The sequence below is a fragment of the Furipterus horrens genome, unplaced genomic scaffold (genome assembly GCF_987537825.1).
Source record: "Furipterus horrens unplaced genomic scaffold, mFurHor1.1.pri manual_scaffold_13, whole genome shotgun sequence".
Lineage (NCBI taxonomy): Eukaryota > Metazoa > Chordata > Mammalia > Chiroptera > Furipteridae > Furipterus > Furipterus horrens.
In genome coordinates, this window is record NW_028327183.1 from 37,579,824 (window position 1) to 37,596,787 (window position 16,964).

At 40.8% G+C, this 16,964-nt stretch overlaps 1 protein-coding gene across 4 annotated transcripts in view; it reads right to left on the reverse strand.

The window, feature by feature from the left end:
* LOC149994575 (uncharacterized) overlaps positions 1-16,047 on the reverse strand; it is a 61,716-nt gene extending 45,669 nt beyond the window's left edge. Inside the window, exons 1-2 of one of the 4 annotated variants that reach the window (XM_090260666.1) lie at positions 15,357-16,047; positions 14,107-14,159 (exon numbers count right to left, since the gene is read on the reverse strand). In XM_090260666.1, the coding sequence (XP_090116792.1) occupies positions 14,107-14,115 (9 nt within the window). In that variant the 5' untranslated portion in view covers positions 14,116-14,159; positions 15,357-16,047. The other 3 variants (XM_090260670.1, XM_090260668.1, XM_090260667.1) reach the window with 3 other exon arrangements.
* Positions 16,048-16,964: the final 917 nt, after the last annotated feature.

The window sequence follows — 16,964 nt, forward strand, 5'->3', positions numbered from 1 at the left end:
CAGAAAGAAATACATGAATTAATAGACCAACAGATAAGATAATCTTTCTGAGGCTCAGTTCAGAGCTTTAGTTATAAGACAGTTTACAGAAATAACAGCAGGACTTAAGATGGGGAAGAAATGGAGGCTAGTCCTGCTGAAAGGAACAAAAACACATACGAAACAAGTGGTGAGGGATGGAAAAACAGGAGTCAAATCAACAAATTGGAACATAGGGAAGGAACAAACAGTCAACCAGTGCAGAAAGAGGACACAAAAAGTGAGGAAAATGAGAAGTTCAGAAACTGACTGGGACAACTATAAGAGAGCGAACAACTGAATTATAGGGTTGCCAGAAGGTGAAGAAGAACTAGAAATTGAAAAATTATGTGAAAAAACAATGAAGCAGAACTTCCCTAACTTGAGGAAGGAAATATTTACAGGTCCAGCAAACACAGAGAGTTCCAAAAAAACTGCACCCAGGGAGAACCACTCCAAGACACATTATAATCAAATTGTCAAAAATTAAAGATAAAGAGAGAATCTTAAAAGTAGCGAGAGAGAAGAAAAGAATCATGTACAAAGGGGTCCCCATTAGACTATCAGCTGACTTCTCAAGGGAGACCCTGCAGGCAAGAAATATTCAAAGTAATGAAAATCCAAAACCTACAGCCATGAATACTCTATCTAGCTAAGCTGTCATTCAGAATAGAAGGGCAGAGAAAGTGCTTCCAGGACAAAGTAAAACAGAAGGAGTTCATCACATCTAAACCACTGTTATATGAAATGTTAAAGGGACTTGTTTAGAAGAAGGACGATCAAAACTGTGAACATTAAAGTGAAAACTGTATCACAACAACCAACAACAGAAGCTAGGGAATCGAAACAAAGGCAAATCAAGTAGACAACAAGAGGGGAAAAAGAATTATAGGCATGGAGAACATACTGGGGGGAAGTCAGCGGGGAAGGGGAAGGGGGAAAAGGGAGGCAGATGATGCAGGAATTAAGAAGCATAGTAGGAGGGGGTGGAGTAGACAGGAAGATGTTGAGAAGAAGTATATGCACAACCAATGGGCATGGACTAAGGGAGGGGACCACTGGAGGGGGGGGTCATTAGGTGGAGGGGAGCAGAGAGAAAAGAAATTTGGACAACTGTAACAGCATAATCAATAAAACATACTTAAAAAAAAATCCTAGAGGAAAATATAGACAGGTAAATTTCAGATATCTCATGTAGCAATACTTTCACCGATACATCTCCTAAGGCAAGGGAAATAAAGGAAAGAATAAACAAATGGGACTGCATCAAACTAAAGAGTTTCTGCTCAGCACAAGAAAACATCAGCAAGATGAAAAGGGAACCAACCGTATGGGAAAACATATTTGCCAATGATACTTTAGAGTAGGGATGATCTCCAAAATATATAAAGAACTTATACGACTCAACACCTCTTCCCCAACATACAAGACATCCCTCTACCCCAGGCGAAATCCTGGTTTATAGATAGAAGCTCCTACAAGACCGTCCCAAAAAGAGCAAAATATACCCTCACTACCCTCACCTCTGTCATTAAGTTGGAACACTTGCCTCTGGTTCCTCTTCCCAACAGGTGTAACTTATTACCCTAACATAGGCCTTGGCCCCTACAAAAAATCATCAGGTCAATATATATACTAACTCCAAGTATACATTATACATTCACACATAAAAATAACCGAAGCTCAACCCTCTAAATAAGCCTTCCACTGGCCCTATTCTTTACTCACCTCATCTCACAAAAACTTTTATTATACGAAAAGCTCCCCCAGACTCTCTCAGTTTTTTGAACATGTCTCGGATGCCTGGCTGCAGGGCACTCTCAGCGACTACACCCCTGATGAAATTTACTGTTACACTTTCATCTTAGTTCTATCCCTCACTAACTTACTCAAATCACCGTAACCATGCTGACTCCTCTCATAATTACAGTTATCACCCTGCTAACCTTTGCCACCTCATACAACATTCTTTAGCCCCCACAATACAGCAAATAGTGCGCTTAACAAACAAAACCAACTACTAAATCTGCCCCCACTCCTCCCACCACCCAGACACTGAGGTAACTGCTTTCCCACCCAATCTCACCACCTTATATAACCTTACTTCCCACTTTCTTCCAGCCCCCTACTACATGGGTTCAGATCTTCCTGGAGCAGCCCAGTCAGTAGCCACCATCACTCATATTATAGGCCCAGCCGCTCTCTGCATCCGCTTCAGACATGTTAATGACACCCACATTCAGCCTCACTCCTTAGGCGCCTTCAACCCTTCCCTTCTCTATAACCACACCCTAGACCTAGTACATAATGTATTTCATACATTATGAAAGCTGGCCAAAAACTACTCATCCTTACATTATCAGCCCAAATTCACAATCATACCAACACTTCAGACTTTCCTGCTATCCCTACATGGATCATGGATTTTCGATTTAACCAATACAGCCAAACATTTCTTCACAAAATCCTCCATGATGTCTGGTGCCAGTCAATAAAAAATAAAACTCACCCCAGTTGCATTGCCATCACCAAAGCTAAACATAGCACTGCTATTTCCCTTCAAGGGACAGAATATCACTTCCTATGTGGTACACAAGCATACCTAATAATTCCTCCTTACTGGACTGGCACCTGCATGATAGTAGCTCTAATATTAGATACCTCTATACTAAGTCCCCAGCAAATAGCCACTCCAAGGCAATCCCCAACCTTGGCTCCTTCCTTGAGACCTCCCTCTTCTCCCGCCCCTGACACAAAGGAGACTGGCAGTAATATGAGTTTAGCGGGCATACGTACAGAAATTCTATCCTTAAACAACCAAAAATAAGGCACTCCATATATAAAAGCTTCTTCTGGTTTATAGAAATACCCCAGTTTAAAAAAATCAGTACTAAATCTCTCTTTATCCCTTCAAAAAACTTAAAATGCCAACCTCCAAGCTCTAAAAAACAGCAAGAATTCCTAAACAGCCTAGCAGATGTAATTCTCCAAAACAGGAGGGCCCTAGACATCCTCACAGCCAAAGCAAAAAAACCTGTCCCAAACTAAACAAAACTTACTGTTTTTACATTAACAATACAGGCATAATAAAAATCTTTCAAATACTTAAAAAAAAAAAAACCACATTAACATTAATGCCCAAGCTGGGAACGGGCATACAGAAAATTCTGGTTTGGAACCTTCCTCTCATACTTCTCCTCTCCCTTCAAAGCGATCCAGTGCCCCTTATAACACTACTGCTTCTCTTCCTATTATTCCTCACCCTTGACCCTTACTTCCTCAAACTACTAATTAACTTTATTCAAAAAATCGTTCAATCCATGACCGACTCTACTGTCCATAATGTACTCTTATTAAGATCTTTCAGATATCAACCTGTGGCAAAAGATGACCCTGAGCTGGCAGTCAGTCGCCTTCCATCATCCTAACACAGCAGCAAGTCGTTATAGAAGAGAGAGATTTGACGACCCTTCTCCCAACCGGTCTCTACCCACCTAACTCCTCAAAAAACACACCCACCCCTCGACTCCTTTTATTAAAACAAAAAGGCTAGAACGACTGTCTCGGTTCCCAAACCTTCCCCCGTTCCCCCGCCTGCTTGCAGCTAGCTGCTTGGGAAAAAGCAATATTTTGTGAAGGGAGTTTTCCATGATCACAGAATGTGCCAAATCGAACTGTGTTCGGCCTTGATCAGCCAGTTGTGAGATAACGACTAAATTCAATAGTTCCTTTTTTCTTCCCCCTATAAAGCAAGCCACTTCCCCCTTAGGAGGCTGGAGTCCGAGTCATTCACAGCACGGCTTCCTCCCTGCTTGCTAATTCCCTCAATAAACTTCCTTTTTTCTGCTCGCTGGGTCTTGATGGTTCTCTGAGCAACTCCGTTCTTACAATAACAACATCACATTAAGTAAAGATTATGAATAATGTAACACTGCTCTAGTAGCCTCTTGCCACCCTACCAAAGGAAACCAGTGCAGTAAGACAAACATTAGAACAAAATGAAGGTTGAAAAAGAAAAACACTGTATTTACAGATAATACAATTATTTACAGACAAAAAGTGTCCATATTCGTTAATGATGTAATTATCTAGTTAGAAGACTCCCAAATTCAAAGGAATCAGCAAGACATTAGAATAAGAGTTCAGCAGGTTGGATGATATAAAATAAATATCTGAACATAAGTTTCATATCTATACATTAGAAAGAATGAGAAAATTACGTTAAAAAAATTAATACAATTTACAAATACCACAAAATGTAAAAATTCCTAGTGTTAAATAGGACAAAGGTCTCAAGCTTCTTACCAAATGCTACTCTTGCTAAATGTTAAAATGTAGCACAGTATTTTGTAGATATACTTGTAAACAATATGAGGTTGACAAGAACTCAACCAGATAAGTATAGCCAACTGTGAAGAAAATAACCATGTGTAATTAACTAAATAGTGTATATAAGCAATGGCTAAGCCTCTCTTTCAGGAGACAGACCTTGGAATGTGAATCCTCTTGTCTCCTTTACTTGCTGCAAGTAAATAAAACTACTTATCAATAGCTATGTCTCATTTTTTAAAAGTATATTTCATTGATTATATTGTTACAATAGTTCCAATTTTTTCCCCCTTTGCTCCCCTCTGCCCAGCACTCCGCCTCCCCCAGCAATCCCGTCCCCTTAGTTCATGTCTATGGGTCATGCATGTAAGTTCCCCGGCTTCACCCTTTCTTATATTAGTCTTTTTTAAATTAATTAATTAATTAGTTTTTTATAACATTAAAAAATAACAATTTCCCCCCTCTAAGACTTAAGACCCTTTATAATCTTATAAAGGACAATGGGCGAAGGTCTCGTGCTCCTCTAGCTGCTTCAAGCTGGACATAGGTATCATCCTATCTACCCTTGGGTCCAGAAATCCCTAATAAGAATTGGGGTGTGGAGGGGAGGGGGCCTTCCCACATGGAGAAGGATCTTGCAGACTCCAGGTCAGTTGGCTGTCCCTGGACAACGGCGTGCTTGGTTTAACAAGCTGGCATCCTTGTTGTATTCTGGGGGCAACAGATTTGACAACAGGATTAAAAGGCATCATTCAATCCAGCCATGTCTCATTTTTTAATAAAACATCCCAAGAAAAATAAAGTAGGTATAAATTTAACCAAGGAGGTAAAAGACCTGTACTCAGAAACTACAGAATACTGAAGAAAAAATTAAGGAACATACAAATAAATGGAAGCACATACTATGTTCATGGATTAGAAGAAGTAACATCATTAGAATGTCCATACTACCCAAAGCAATCTAAAGATTCAACATAATTCCTATGAAAATACCAATAGCACATTTCACAGATCTAGAACAAATACTTCAAAAATTTATATGGAACCAAAAACGACCCTAAATAGCCTCAGCAATCTTAAGAAAGAAGAACAAAGTAGGAGGGATCACAATCCCTGATACCAAACATTGCTACAAGGCCACTGTAATCAGAACAGTCTGGTACTGACATAAGAACAGGCACATAGATCAATGGAACAAAATAGGGAACACTGAAATAAACTCAAATCTCTACAGTAAATTAATATTTGACAAAGGTGGCAAGAACATACAATGGAGTAAAGATAGCCTCTTCAATAAACGATGCTGGGAGAACTGGTATGATACACGCAAAAAATGAAACTAGACCACCAACTTAACCAAATACCAGAATAAACTCAAAATGGATAAAAGACTTAAATATAAATATAAATATGGTCCTAGAGGAAAACATAGGCAGTAAAATTTCAGATATCCCACACAGCAATATTTTTTCCAATACATCTCCTAGGGCAAGGAAAATAAAGGAAAAAAATAAACAAATGGGACTATATCAAACTAAGAAGCTTCTGCTCGGCTAAAGAAAACATTTGCACAATGAAAAGAGAACTGACTATATGGGAGAACATATTTGCCATTGATACCTTGGACAAGGGTTTGATCTCCAAAATATATAAAGAACTCACACAACTCAACACCAGGAAGACAAGACAATCCAATTAAAAAATGAACAAAGGATTAGAATAGACACTTTTCCAAGGAGGACATACGTATGGCCCATAGATGTATGAAAAGGTGCTCAACATCATTAGCCATCAGAGAGATGTAAAGTAAAACTGCACTGAGATATCACCTCATACCTTTCAGAATGGCCATTATTAATAAATCAACAAACAGCAAGTGCTGGCGAGGATGTGGAGAAAAGGGAACCCAAGTGCACTATTGATGGGAATGCAGACTGGTGCAGGCACTGTGGAAAACAGTATGGAATTACCTTAAAAATCTAAAAATGGAACTGATTTTTGACCCAGTGATTCTGCTGCTGGGAATATACCCTAAGAATCCTGAGTCACTGAGTCAGTGCACCCCTATGTTCATAGTGGTGCTATTCATAATAGCCAAGTTCTGGAAGCAGCCTAAGTGCTCATTAGTAAATGAGTGGATCAGAAAACTATGGTACATTTACACAATGGAATACTATGCAAAATAAAGAAGGAACTCCAATCTTTTGTGACAGCATGGAAGGAAGTGGAGAATATTATGCTAAGTGAAATAAGCCAGTCAGTGAGAGATAGATACCATATGATCTCACCTATAACAGAAATCTAATGAATAAAACAGAAACACAGGCAAGAGAATTGATCAGATGAAAGTGACCAGAGGGGAGAGGGGTGGGGAATAATGGTGTAAAGAAGGGGAAGGGACTAGACAAAAAATATGTATGAATGACCCACAGACACGGACAACTGTGTGGAAATTTACTGTGGGAGCGGGGAGGTGGAATGGGTGGAGAAGGACAAAGTGGGAAAAACTGAGACAACAGTAATAGAATAACAATGAAAAATGATTTAAAAAAAAGAACATCCCAAGTGGCAAATCTCCCCCCTCTAGGAATGAAATTAGCAAAAGATGTGTAAAACTCTAATTATAAAATTTTATTGAAAACCATTTTATAAAACCTACATAAGCAGTTATATCAGTAAGACGGAGAGGAAAACAGTTGTAAAAATGTCAACCCTCTCTAAACTGACCATAAGAGTCAATGTAGTACAAGTTGATATTCCAAGTATATTTCTAGGAAACTTGATTCTAAAATTTATATAAGCCAAAGGCCAAGGTACAATTAAGAATCTCCTAGAGAACACCATAGTAAAAGAACATGACTTACCACATATCAAACATTACAAAGCTGTCCTAAAAGACTGTGGTTTTGGTACAGGGATAGAAAAATAGACTAGTGGATTAGAAAGGAGAGAATAGACCAATGCATGTATTTGGAAACTTAGTTAATGAGTAGATTGCCAATGAAGTACAGAGGAAAGAATGACTGTTATAGTAAGATCTGACCTCCAAAGAGAGGTTCTTGTCTTTGTCCACTTCATAAGCTGTAACCTCAAAACCCTAGGTATTCCCCAAGTGATAGTGTTACTGAACCAGCCAGTGGGGGCCCTACTGCTTGCATAAAACAGGCAAAACTCTGGAGACAGAATTCAATAGAAAGGAAAAGGAATCTTTTATTTATCAAGCATACAATTTGAAAGAAAGGCAGGTTTCTGCCTCAAAGCCCATCCTTCTAAAATATCATAAGAAAAATAAACCTGGCACTCTCTGCCAGGCCCAGTCCTAGGCTGCACCTGGAATTCCTTTTCCCATTTAAAGGTACCATCCTTGGGAAAATGTAGGCGGCTGCAGCATGCTCCTGGTCATGGTCTACGGCTAGCTATCCTTTGGAGTCTGTGCGCACTGGACAAAGTCCCGATCACGGCTTGCTGCTGCTTCCTTGGCTTCTGCTTGTCAGTCCAATACGTGCTCCCTGTGTCTTCAGCGTCAACTTGCCAGTGCAGCTGTGCTCCTGGTCAGGTAGGCCCGCGCACGGCAGCGCTGGCTCCAGTCGCCAGTCCCACATGGCTTGCTATGTGGGGGAGGGGTGCAGGGCTTGCCACCTGACCAAGTGTCCTTCAGGGGTCAGCCTCCTCCCCTTCTGCCTTACCAGCCCAGTGCCTGCTGTGCTCCTGGCCAGGCACGCCTTGGAGCACTTGGGGAGGGGTGCCAGGAATGTTCCTGGAACATTCGGTCTCAAGTCCCCTTGAAGCCAACCGGATCGGGGAGGGGAGGCAAAAGCAAAGGGCTGCATTTCCACGATCTCCGCTTTTTAAAGACAGTCCCCAGAATCCTGTATAGAAGAAATAGATAGGAGGCTATGTCTTTCCATCCAATCACCTCGATAGCCCTACGCATGCACCCTACACACTTCTTTCTGCTGAGTCATGCTAGAGTGCCCCTGTTGCCAGGCAATGCACGCTGGTTTGTGCCCCTCTGCGGCTGAGGCTGCTGCTTATGAGCAGTCCTCCAAGTGTCCCATCCCCTTCCCCATTTCTGAGGGGCGTCCCCATCACAATAGGAGTGTCTTTGTTATTTATTGCAAGCCAGAAGACCATATCTATTAGTCTGTGCTAATTAGATGACTCGGGGTTGGGCCTGGCAATTTCAGAAAGACCAACTGTGTAATCAGAACGTTGGGGCTTTGGGCCATATTATATCAGCTGCACCTCCAAGCAAGAAGAGGGGAGATGCTGGAAATTGAGTTCAACTAGAGGAAAATGATTAAATCATGCTTGGGCAAGCTTTCCTGGTTGGCTATACTCTGCATATTGCCACATATTAATGTCATTGGCAGGCTGAAAACCCGCTTTTCCTTAGCTCTTGTCTTGTTTGTATATGAATCCAAACAAGAGACAACATATAGTGAGCAAAGCAAACAAAGGTTACGCTAATAGAAATATACTCAGATGAATCCAAGCAGGCAACTTAGCTAGTGAGTGCCCCACGGAATCAAAGAGTTGGGGGTTTTATACTTTTCCCTCTTCTTTAAGAATGCCACCTCTGCTTTTTCTATTCTTAGCATCCCTCCTCTGCAGAAAGTTTTAATGTTGTTCCTTAAAGTCATTGTGGTTAGTCATGGGTTGAAGCCCTGGAAAGATAGCCTCTCTGGCTTAGTTCTTTATCTGCTATTTTTAGGTGGCTAATTCTACATTTTCCTTTTCTTCCCCCTCTTCATCTTGGCTGTTGTCTAACTAACTGCCTACTCTAACATTAACATTTGAAGGTAAACTTTTGAGTTAGGAATGTTTCAAGATCGTACCCTATTGTTTCCCTTGACCAATTTTAAGGTATCCTTTCTCAGTAATAAATGTGAGAATGAGTACGATAGCTTTCAGTGACTTCTGTCAGTTTTCCTAGTGAATTATTGAACTGAGGATGGTATGGGAATCCCTGAATTTATAGCCAGCTGGTCTGAAGTGAGGGCAGCCTTGTGGGACCTGCTCCCTCAGACTGCGCAGTTTGCCGAATCCTTTATGGCCTTTTCAATAAATGATGCTGGGATATTAGTTATCCAAATGAAAAAAGTGAAACTGGACCTCTATCATATACCATATCCTAAAATCAATCCTAAGTGAATTAAAAACTTAAACACAAAAAGCAAAACAATATCATTCATAACATTATATAAAATAACTGTACTCTTAGAGGTAAGGAGATGTCTCAAATAAGACATTAAAAAAGAAAGAAACCTGGCTGCTGTGGCTCAGTGGATTGAGCGTCGGCCTGCGAGCCAAGTGTCGCTGGTTCGATTCCCAGTCAGGGCACATGACTAGGTTGCAAGTCAGGTCCCTAGTTGGGGGCACGAGTGAGAGGCAACCACACAGTGATGTTTCTCTCCCTCTTTCTCCTTTCCCCTCTCTCTAAAAATAAATAAATAAATAAACAAAACAAAACAAATTATTTAAAAAAATAAAATAAAAAAAACTAAAGAAAAAGTGTATTTAATTTAATTGCATTAAAAGTGAGAATTTCTACCATTATTTAAAGGTTAGAAGTCAAGCCACAAACTTAAAGAAAGCATGTACAACAACATATAAGTGACCAAGAAAGACAAACACTAATACTTAAGAACTACCTTCAAAGGGAACAAAAAACTGGAAATATAAAACAATAGAAAAATTATAAAATGACATAAAAATCTATTTCAGGGGTGAGAAAGTGAGACAGGTTGAGCCCCTCTTGGGATCAGAATGCTCTTCATATTATTTTTAATCCTCTAGTTTAGTTTCTCCTCAGGCACTACCCCCAAAATTCTGCTCTGTGCCTGTCAATGCCAGTCCATGGTGGGAACCTGGAAAGTAAAGAAATCTACTCTGTTTCTACATGAAAAACCCAGCCCTATATAAGCCAGACCCCAGGAGCAGTTCATGGAGCCATACTCTTGGTTAGTGTGTGCTCCCTTAATGTATCAAGCACCCTCCCTTTTTCTTTCCCTCCACCTTGTTTTCGGTATAGCTCTTCTTTTGCATCTGTTTTGCCCCCTCTCTTGGTTTGTATCTTTAAAAAAAGTTATTTATGTATTTTTAGAGAGAGGGTAAGGGAGGGAAAAAGAGGGAGAGAAACATCAATGTGAGAGAGAAATATCACTTAGTTGCCTGTCACATGTGCCCCAACCAGGGACTGAACCTGCAACCCAGGCCTGTGCCCTGACTGGGAATTGAACCAGTGATCTTTCACTTTGCAGGACAATGCCCAGTCAACTGAGTCACACCTGTCAGGCTTGATCTCTATCTTGAGGAGAGGCAAGAAACCCCTTTGATAGTGAGAAAAGTATGAAAGAACCAAATTAAAAAAAAAAGTATTCAGCACCAAAATATGCAAATTTAAAATCAGAATAACATATCAATTCATACTTACCAAATGGATAAAAATGTAAGAGTCTGACAATATCAAGTGTTAATGAGGATATGAAGTAACAGGATTTATAAATGGGTACAAACAACTAACTGGGCAGTGTCAGTAACATTGAAGATGTACATATCTTACGACCCAAGAATTCTATTTCTAGCTATATACCTAGAGAAATCCTTGCATATGATATAAGAAACAAGTTCAACAATGTTAACATAAATAATGTTTGTAATATAAAAGAAAAAGATACATTTATACAAAAAATGATTATGCAATAGGATAAATTCATAATATGAATGAATTTCCACAATATATATTGAGAGACAAGTAATAAGGTTGCAGAAGATTTCAAAGTTTTTATTTACATCAAATTTTAAAATGAAAACAATACATATAGTTAAGCCTATAAACAAAGGTAAGGAAATGAAAACATGAAACTTAGAACAGTTACATCTGAGAAGAGGATAAGATAGGGATAACTCCAAGTACATGGGTTTTTTTTAGCAATAATTAACATTCTACTTCTTAAATATGGGTGCTCATTTATCATACGTTATACATTTTCTATTATTCGATATTCAATAAAAGCAGTTTTAAAAACATAGTTACACTTCAGTGTGATAAGAACTATGACCAAAGCAGTACAGAGGAATATAGTCAGGCATAATTAGGAGACTGAAGCAAGTTTCATAGAATCCAGAAGAAGGGTGGTATAGAATAATCACCCCTCTTGTAGTTCTTGTTCAACAGAAGCAAGAGATAGCACTGTGAATTCTGAGAACTACTAGAGGACCGCGAGAGAGGGAGCAGAGAAAGAGGCTGAAAAGAAGGATCAGATCCTGAGACATTTATATTTTTTCTCACAAGTGAAAAGTTTTAAGCGGAATGAATCAACTCCTATTATGAGTAGAAGAACCTTGCTATGGGAAACGAGTGACTTATGTTAAGGGGCCTGTGAACATTTCAATGTAACATGCAGAAGATTAATTGGGGCCCAGAAAAGGAACAGGATTCCAATAAACAAAAACAGACTGAACAATATTGCAAAGCAGAGTGAATAGAGTAAGCTGGAGGTAGAGATGGAGACTAATTGCATCCTGTGTGTCAGAGAAGCAGGCAGTTAGTTAACTGGGGTAACTGGTAGGGATTCTGGTAAAGGAGTCTGTTTAGAAGTGATCCTGGAGAAGTCCAAAAGGCCAGGACAGCCAGGTGTTGGATGACAGATCATCCCTGGCAGGAATAAAAGCATTCTGACCCACCACTTTACTCCAATACTAGGACTGTACTTTTTAGTATACATATACAATGAATACAAATACATATGCAAAACAATATATAGTGAATGTGAAATACTTGGCACATTATCCTGAAGGTAACAAGGATTCACTGAACAAAAGAAGTCACAGGACTAGACTATTTTATTAGCGAAAAATAAAAGCAGAGCCAGGGAACCCTCTTACAAGGTCAATGTACTATTCTCTCCCACAAATGTCTGATCTGGCACAAAGACAATGGAGTGAGGTTGTAGGGCAGAAAGAGGACAAAAGCTATGAATGTTGAGAGGACCAGGAGACAGGAGTTGAGGAACCTCCAGGTTGCCAGTTTAAGTGCACATTGAGATGCCTTACAAAAATGTACTGAGAATGAATGGGGCTGGTATAGTCCTTTCCTTAGAATCTTAGAAATTTTCTGCCCAGGATGGGAATGAGAAGATAAACGCAACAAGTCCTCACAGAATTCAGAAGTCAAAGAGAAAGGAAAAAAAAACAGACAAATCCAGAATACAAAGACTATTTCTTTGTCTTTGAAGAGCCACACTCAGACACATCTAGGAAAAAACCCTGAACATAATACAAATAGTATGCTATTCTTTAAAACTGTTTACTCCAAAGTCATAAAAAACACCTAAATAAACACCCCAAATTAGAAATTTGACAGCCAACATTCTTTGATCATATCTTGCACCAGATACCTTAAATATTAAACTGTATGGACAAAAGAAAAAATACTTTAGGAAAATATGAGTGACTTTTCTATTTTATAACAAAGAATACCTTCTGACATGACACAAAGGGAAGAAGGCATTTTCTGAAAATTCCGAATCTAAAAACACACACAAAATAGATTGACTGTGAAAAAATATTTCTAAAGCAACTTATAAATAACAAAGAGAAAATATGCTTGATGTATAAACTTGTTTAAAATAAACCAAGATAACACTCGTTGACAAGTGGGGAAAGGAAATCAGTAGGCAATTTAGAAATACCAGTTGTACCATTCATTAATGTGTAATTTTGGGACAAGTGACTTAATAGAATCTATTTCTTCATCTTTTAACTTAGAATAATAGCATATTTAATCAATTCTGAGGTGCCATTTATTGTAAAGCCATCATTACTTTATACATTAGAAAAGAAAAAAAAAACTGTCATCAATGAAACTATGATTGCGAGAAACTGTAAAATGCATCCTGATATGAAAAAAAAAAAGGCATCACAGATTTAGTGTAACATAGTCAGACCTGTCTTATAGGTTGTTATGTAGATTCAACAAGATAACACACACAAAATATTTCAAACTACAAGTGTCTTAAAGCAAACATAAGTTAGTTGCTTCTATCAGTAACAGGATCCTATTCTAAAAACAAAATTACATACCTAAACGTATGTGCAGACAAAAGACTTTGAAGACACTAATAGTGACTATCTCTAGATGGTGGGACCATGGATGACAAACTTTCTTTTTTTTAATTTTATTTTGGTTTTTTAATTACAGTTGTCCCCTTTTCCCCTAATTTCTCTCCCCCACCCAACCCAGACAAACTTTCTTAATAAGCTCCTCAAGTATTGAAATTTTTGCAAGAATTCTGTATCGCCTTAATCATTAGGAAGAAAACAATTAGGTTATTTATACCCTGAGGAAAATAATATCTAGAACTGAAGAGGGTAGGCAGGCATACCCGGCTATTAGAAATTTGGAAGCAAACAGGCTATTTCACGTGACCCTGGAGAGGACAACAAAGAAGTCAGTGAGATGGAAGTGAGCAATCATATTCTATTGGTCAACTTTCCTGCCAAATCACTGAGGCACATTCTGTCAACACCATCTATGGAAATGAACAATATCCAGAGAAGTGAAAATTCTAGATCAGAGCCCTGGTTTAAGCTCCTGTCTGGTTTAAGACAACTGCTCCATAAATGTAGTTTTCCTCTTCTCTTCCCCTTTCTCCGAATCACTACCGTAAATCTTTTAGATAGAATCCTGAAATAGGAGAGTGTTCTGAAAACCAAGAAGCCCTTTCCAAGAAGTAAGTGCCACATACAACTTACCTCTGCCATGACTTCTGATGTACAGCGGCTCTTCTCTCCTCCTGTTCAGGATTCTGAGAGAAGAAAAAAGGTGCGAAAAAGATTAAGGAACTAGGAGACAAGAGTCCCTCCCTGGTTCCCAGAAGCCAAGTCAGAACAAATCCCTGCTCCACCCCAGACACTAAAAGGGAGCCCAAGCCAAAGAAGCCTGCAACTCCACCATCCTCGCCCATCATCTCAAAGAGCAGGTAACCTTACAGGTCCAGAAGGAAGTCCTGGGAAAGTCCCAGACTGTGGGTGCCTTATCCCATAAGAGCCTGACTTTGGGTCCTTCTAGACCCAGTATTTTATACTGAGCCCAATTCTGTGGCTCCATGACACAGTTAAGTGGATCCATCTGTCAGAGTTCCCACACCGCTGCCTTCTAGGCTGGGGGCACCCCTATGGGACTGGATCCCCAGTGACCACAGGGTGAAAGAAGAGAATGTATAAGAGGAGTTCTCACGCCCAAGCTCTACAAACCCGCAGAACAGCAGAAGTAACCCCCCCGGCAGAATGCCATTCACAGTGCTGGAGAGCTAATGGCGGCGGATTATCAGTTTCCGCAGCTTTAGTGTAATGGAGTACAAAGGCTCGAAATGCATTCGGGGTCTGAGGTAAAGGCCCAGAACCCCCACCGCCTCCCCGACTCCGAGCAACATTTACCAAGAAAAGTACGAACAAGAATGGCGCCCTTCCCAGTTTTAGCCCTAGAGGCAGAGACGGCGTCGTGGCCACTGGTGCTTCTCGCGCACAGGTCCGCAGAGTCCCACATGGATAGTGCATTCACCGCGGCCCCATACGCACTGCTCATCCAGCACCAGGAGTCTAGCTCAAACTCCGCGTTACGCGAGCATCGCACGGACTTTCCGCCCAGGCCAGACACCACATCATTGCGATACCCCTGACCACCCGACACCGCCAGCCTAACACGACACCCACCGGGTGCAAACGCGCAGCAGATAACTCCCTCCTTGGAAGCAGGACACGCAGCCTCGCCACCCCCGCCCTCCCTGACGTCCTTTACTTTTCAAGTGTGGGCACGCATCCTGGATTAGCCCAACAGCCACCCACATTTAAGAGCACAGACAGACCCAGCCCCGCCCCGGGGCTCCTTAACGTTCGCATCTCCGCGGTCCTCGCCCGCAAGTCTATTAGGATCCGCCGCAAACGAGTGAGCTAGGCCGCCCAGAACACACCGATCCCTTGCGTCCGAACTACTCCAAACTCACCCCTAGCCAGCCACCCTCAGGCTGGAAATGGCACGTGCCGCGAAGCCGTCAGGGAAATGTAGTCCAGAAGAAGAAAAATCCCGCTAGGGTCTGGCCGGCTCAAGAGTCTTCTTCGTCGAGACTCATTCCAAGCCTTCGGTGAAGCTCCGTTGTGATCACCAAGTGCGCCTGAGCATTCTCCCGGGGCCTGGGCGAACCGACAGGTTCGAGCAGCAACAGGCGACCGCTTAAGATTAAGAACGAGTTGTGGACCGTGGAGACCTCTGAGAGCTGTAGTCCGCAGCTTGGGAAAGGGCAGGCGATCCTCCACCAGAATGTCCCGAGACCCCGAAGTTAACCTGTCTGCAACAGTCCTGGGAGATGCCCAGAGGCCTCTAAGAACTGTAGTTAAAAGCCGGGAAGCCGACTGTCCAGAGTTCTCTCCACAAGGAGCCGCGCTCTGAGCGTGGGACCAGAAGAGGACAATTCCCCACCACAGCACGGAATAGGAGTCCTCCCGGACCTGGGCGGTTCATCTCCTGGCGCGCCCCACAAGCCTGTTCGTGCTGGGTGCTCAACTTTCGGCTGAGAATTTATTCACCAGTCTCGGGCGCCGCCGGGAAGTGTAGTCCTCAGTCAGGAACGCCATAACGCTGCAGCTAGATGCCCTGGCTGTCCAGCGCAATTTGAGTGGTGGGGCTGCAAAGAGGCCGGGTAGCCGCTGGGCCCACGCTGGAGGAGTCCGGGAAATGTAGTTCTGGCCTTGCGAGCTGAGGATGTGGCTGGCGGTGGAGAGACTGGAGGCGGTCAGTCTTGAGCTCTGGATGCGGGAGTCTGAGAAGGGACTGTGAGATTGAAGGAAGACAAACCTAAATCTAGAGTGGAAATCATGGAAACTTTATACCACATAATACTGTTTCCAAACTTTTTGTAAGTACATAAATACAGACAGAAAGGTACCTGACAAGCTCTCTGGAAAGTAACACTATCATTTGTTAACAGTAGTTAGTTTCCAGGGTGTGTAATTGTGGTATTTTTTTCTTTTTACTTTGTTCTCATATTTTGGCCATTATCATATCCTTCTTATTTAACATTACTTACTAAATTTTGTTATAAAATGAAAAAGTATGGGCTCTGAAATTGATGAACCAGAAAACAAAGTGGACCAGATTTTAAGAATTTACAATTTGGTTCTAAGAGATAAAAGAAAAAAAAAAAAAGATAAACAATAGCAAAACAAAAAAATTAAATCGAAACTTTAAAATAAGAAAGGTTAAACCACAGAATTTAAAAGGATTTTGAGGCTATGTGCCACTCTACAACTACAGTAGAGGTAATTGTAGATTTTCTAGTAAAATTTCAATTATTAACTCTAGTAAGAAGTATAAAACCTGAACAGAACAATAATCATAATAAAATTCAAATATGTCTTAAATTATATACTGTTGAAAAGGTTCCAGAAGATTATAGCTGAGTTTTAGCTAATTTTTGAACTCATAATGATTATGCAGTTTATTCAGGTCCTAGGAAAAATGGAATACTGTCTAACTTTGTCTAACTAATGTAAAATCTGATAAAGACAGGCCAAAAGATAAACTGAGGCACGTTACAATATTCAAGAGTTTATCT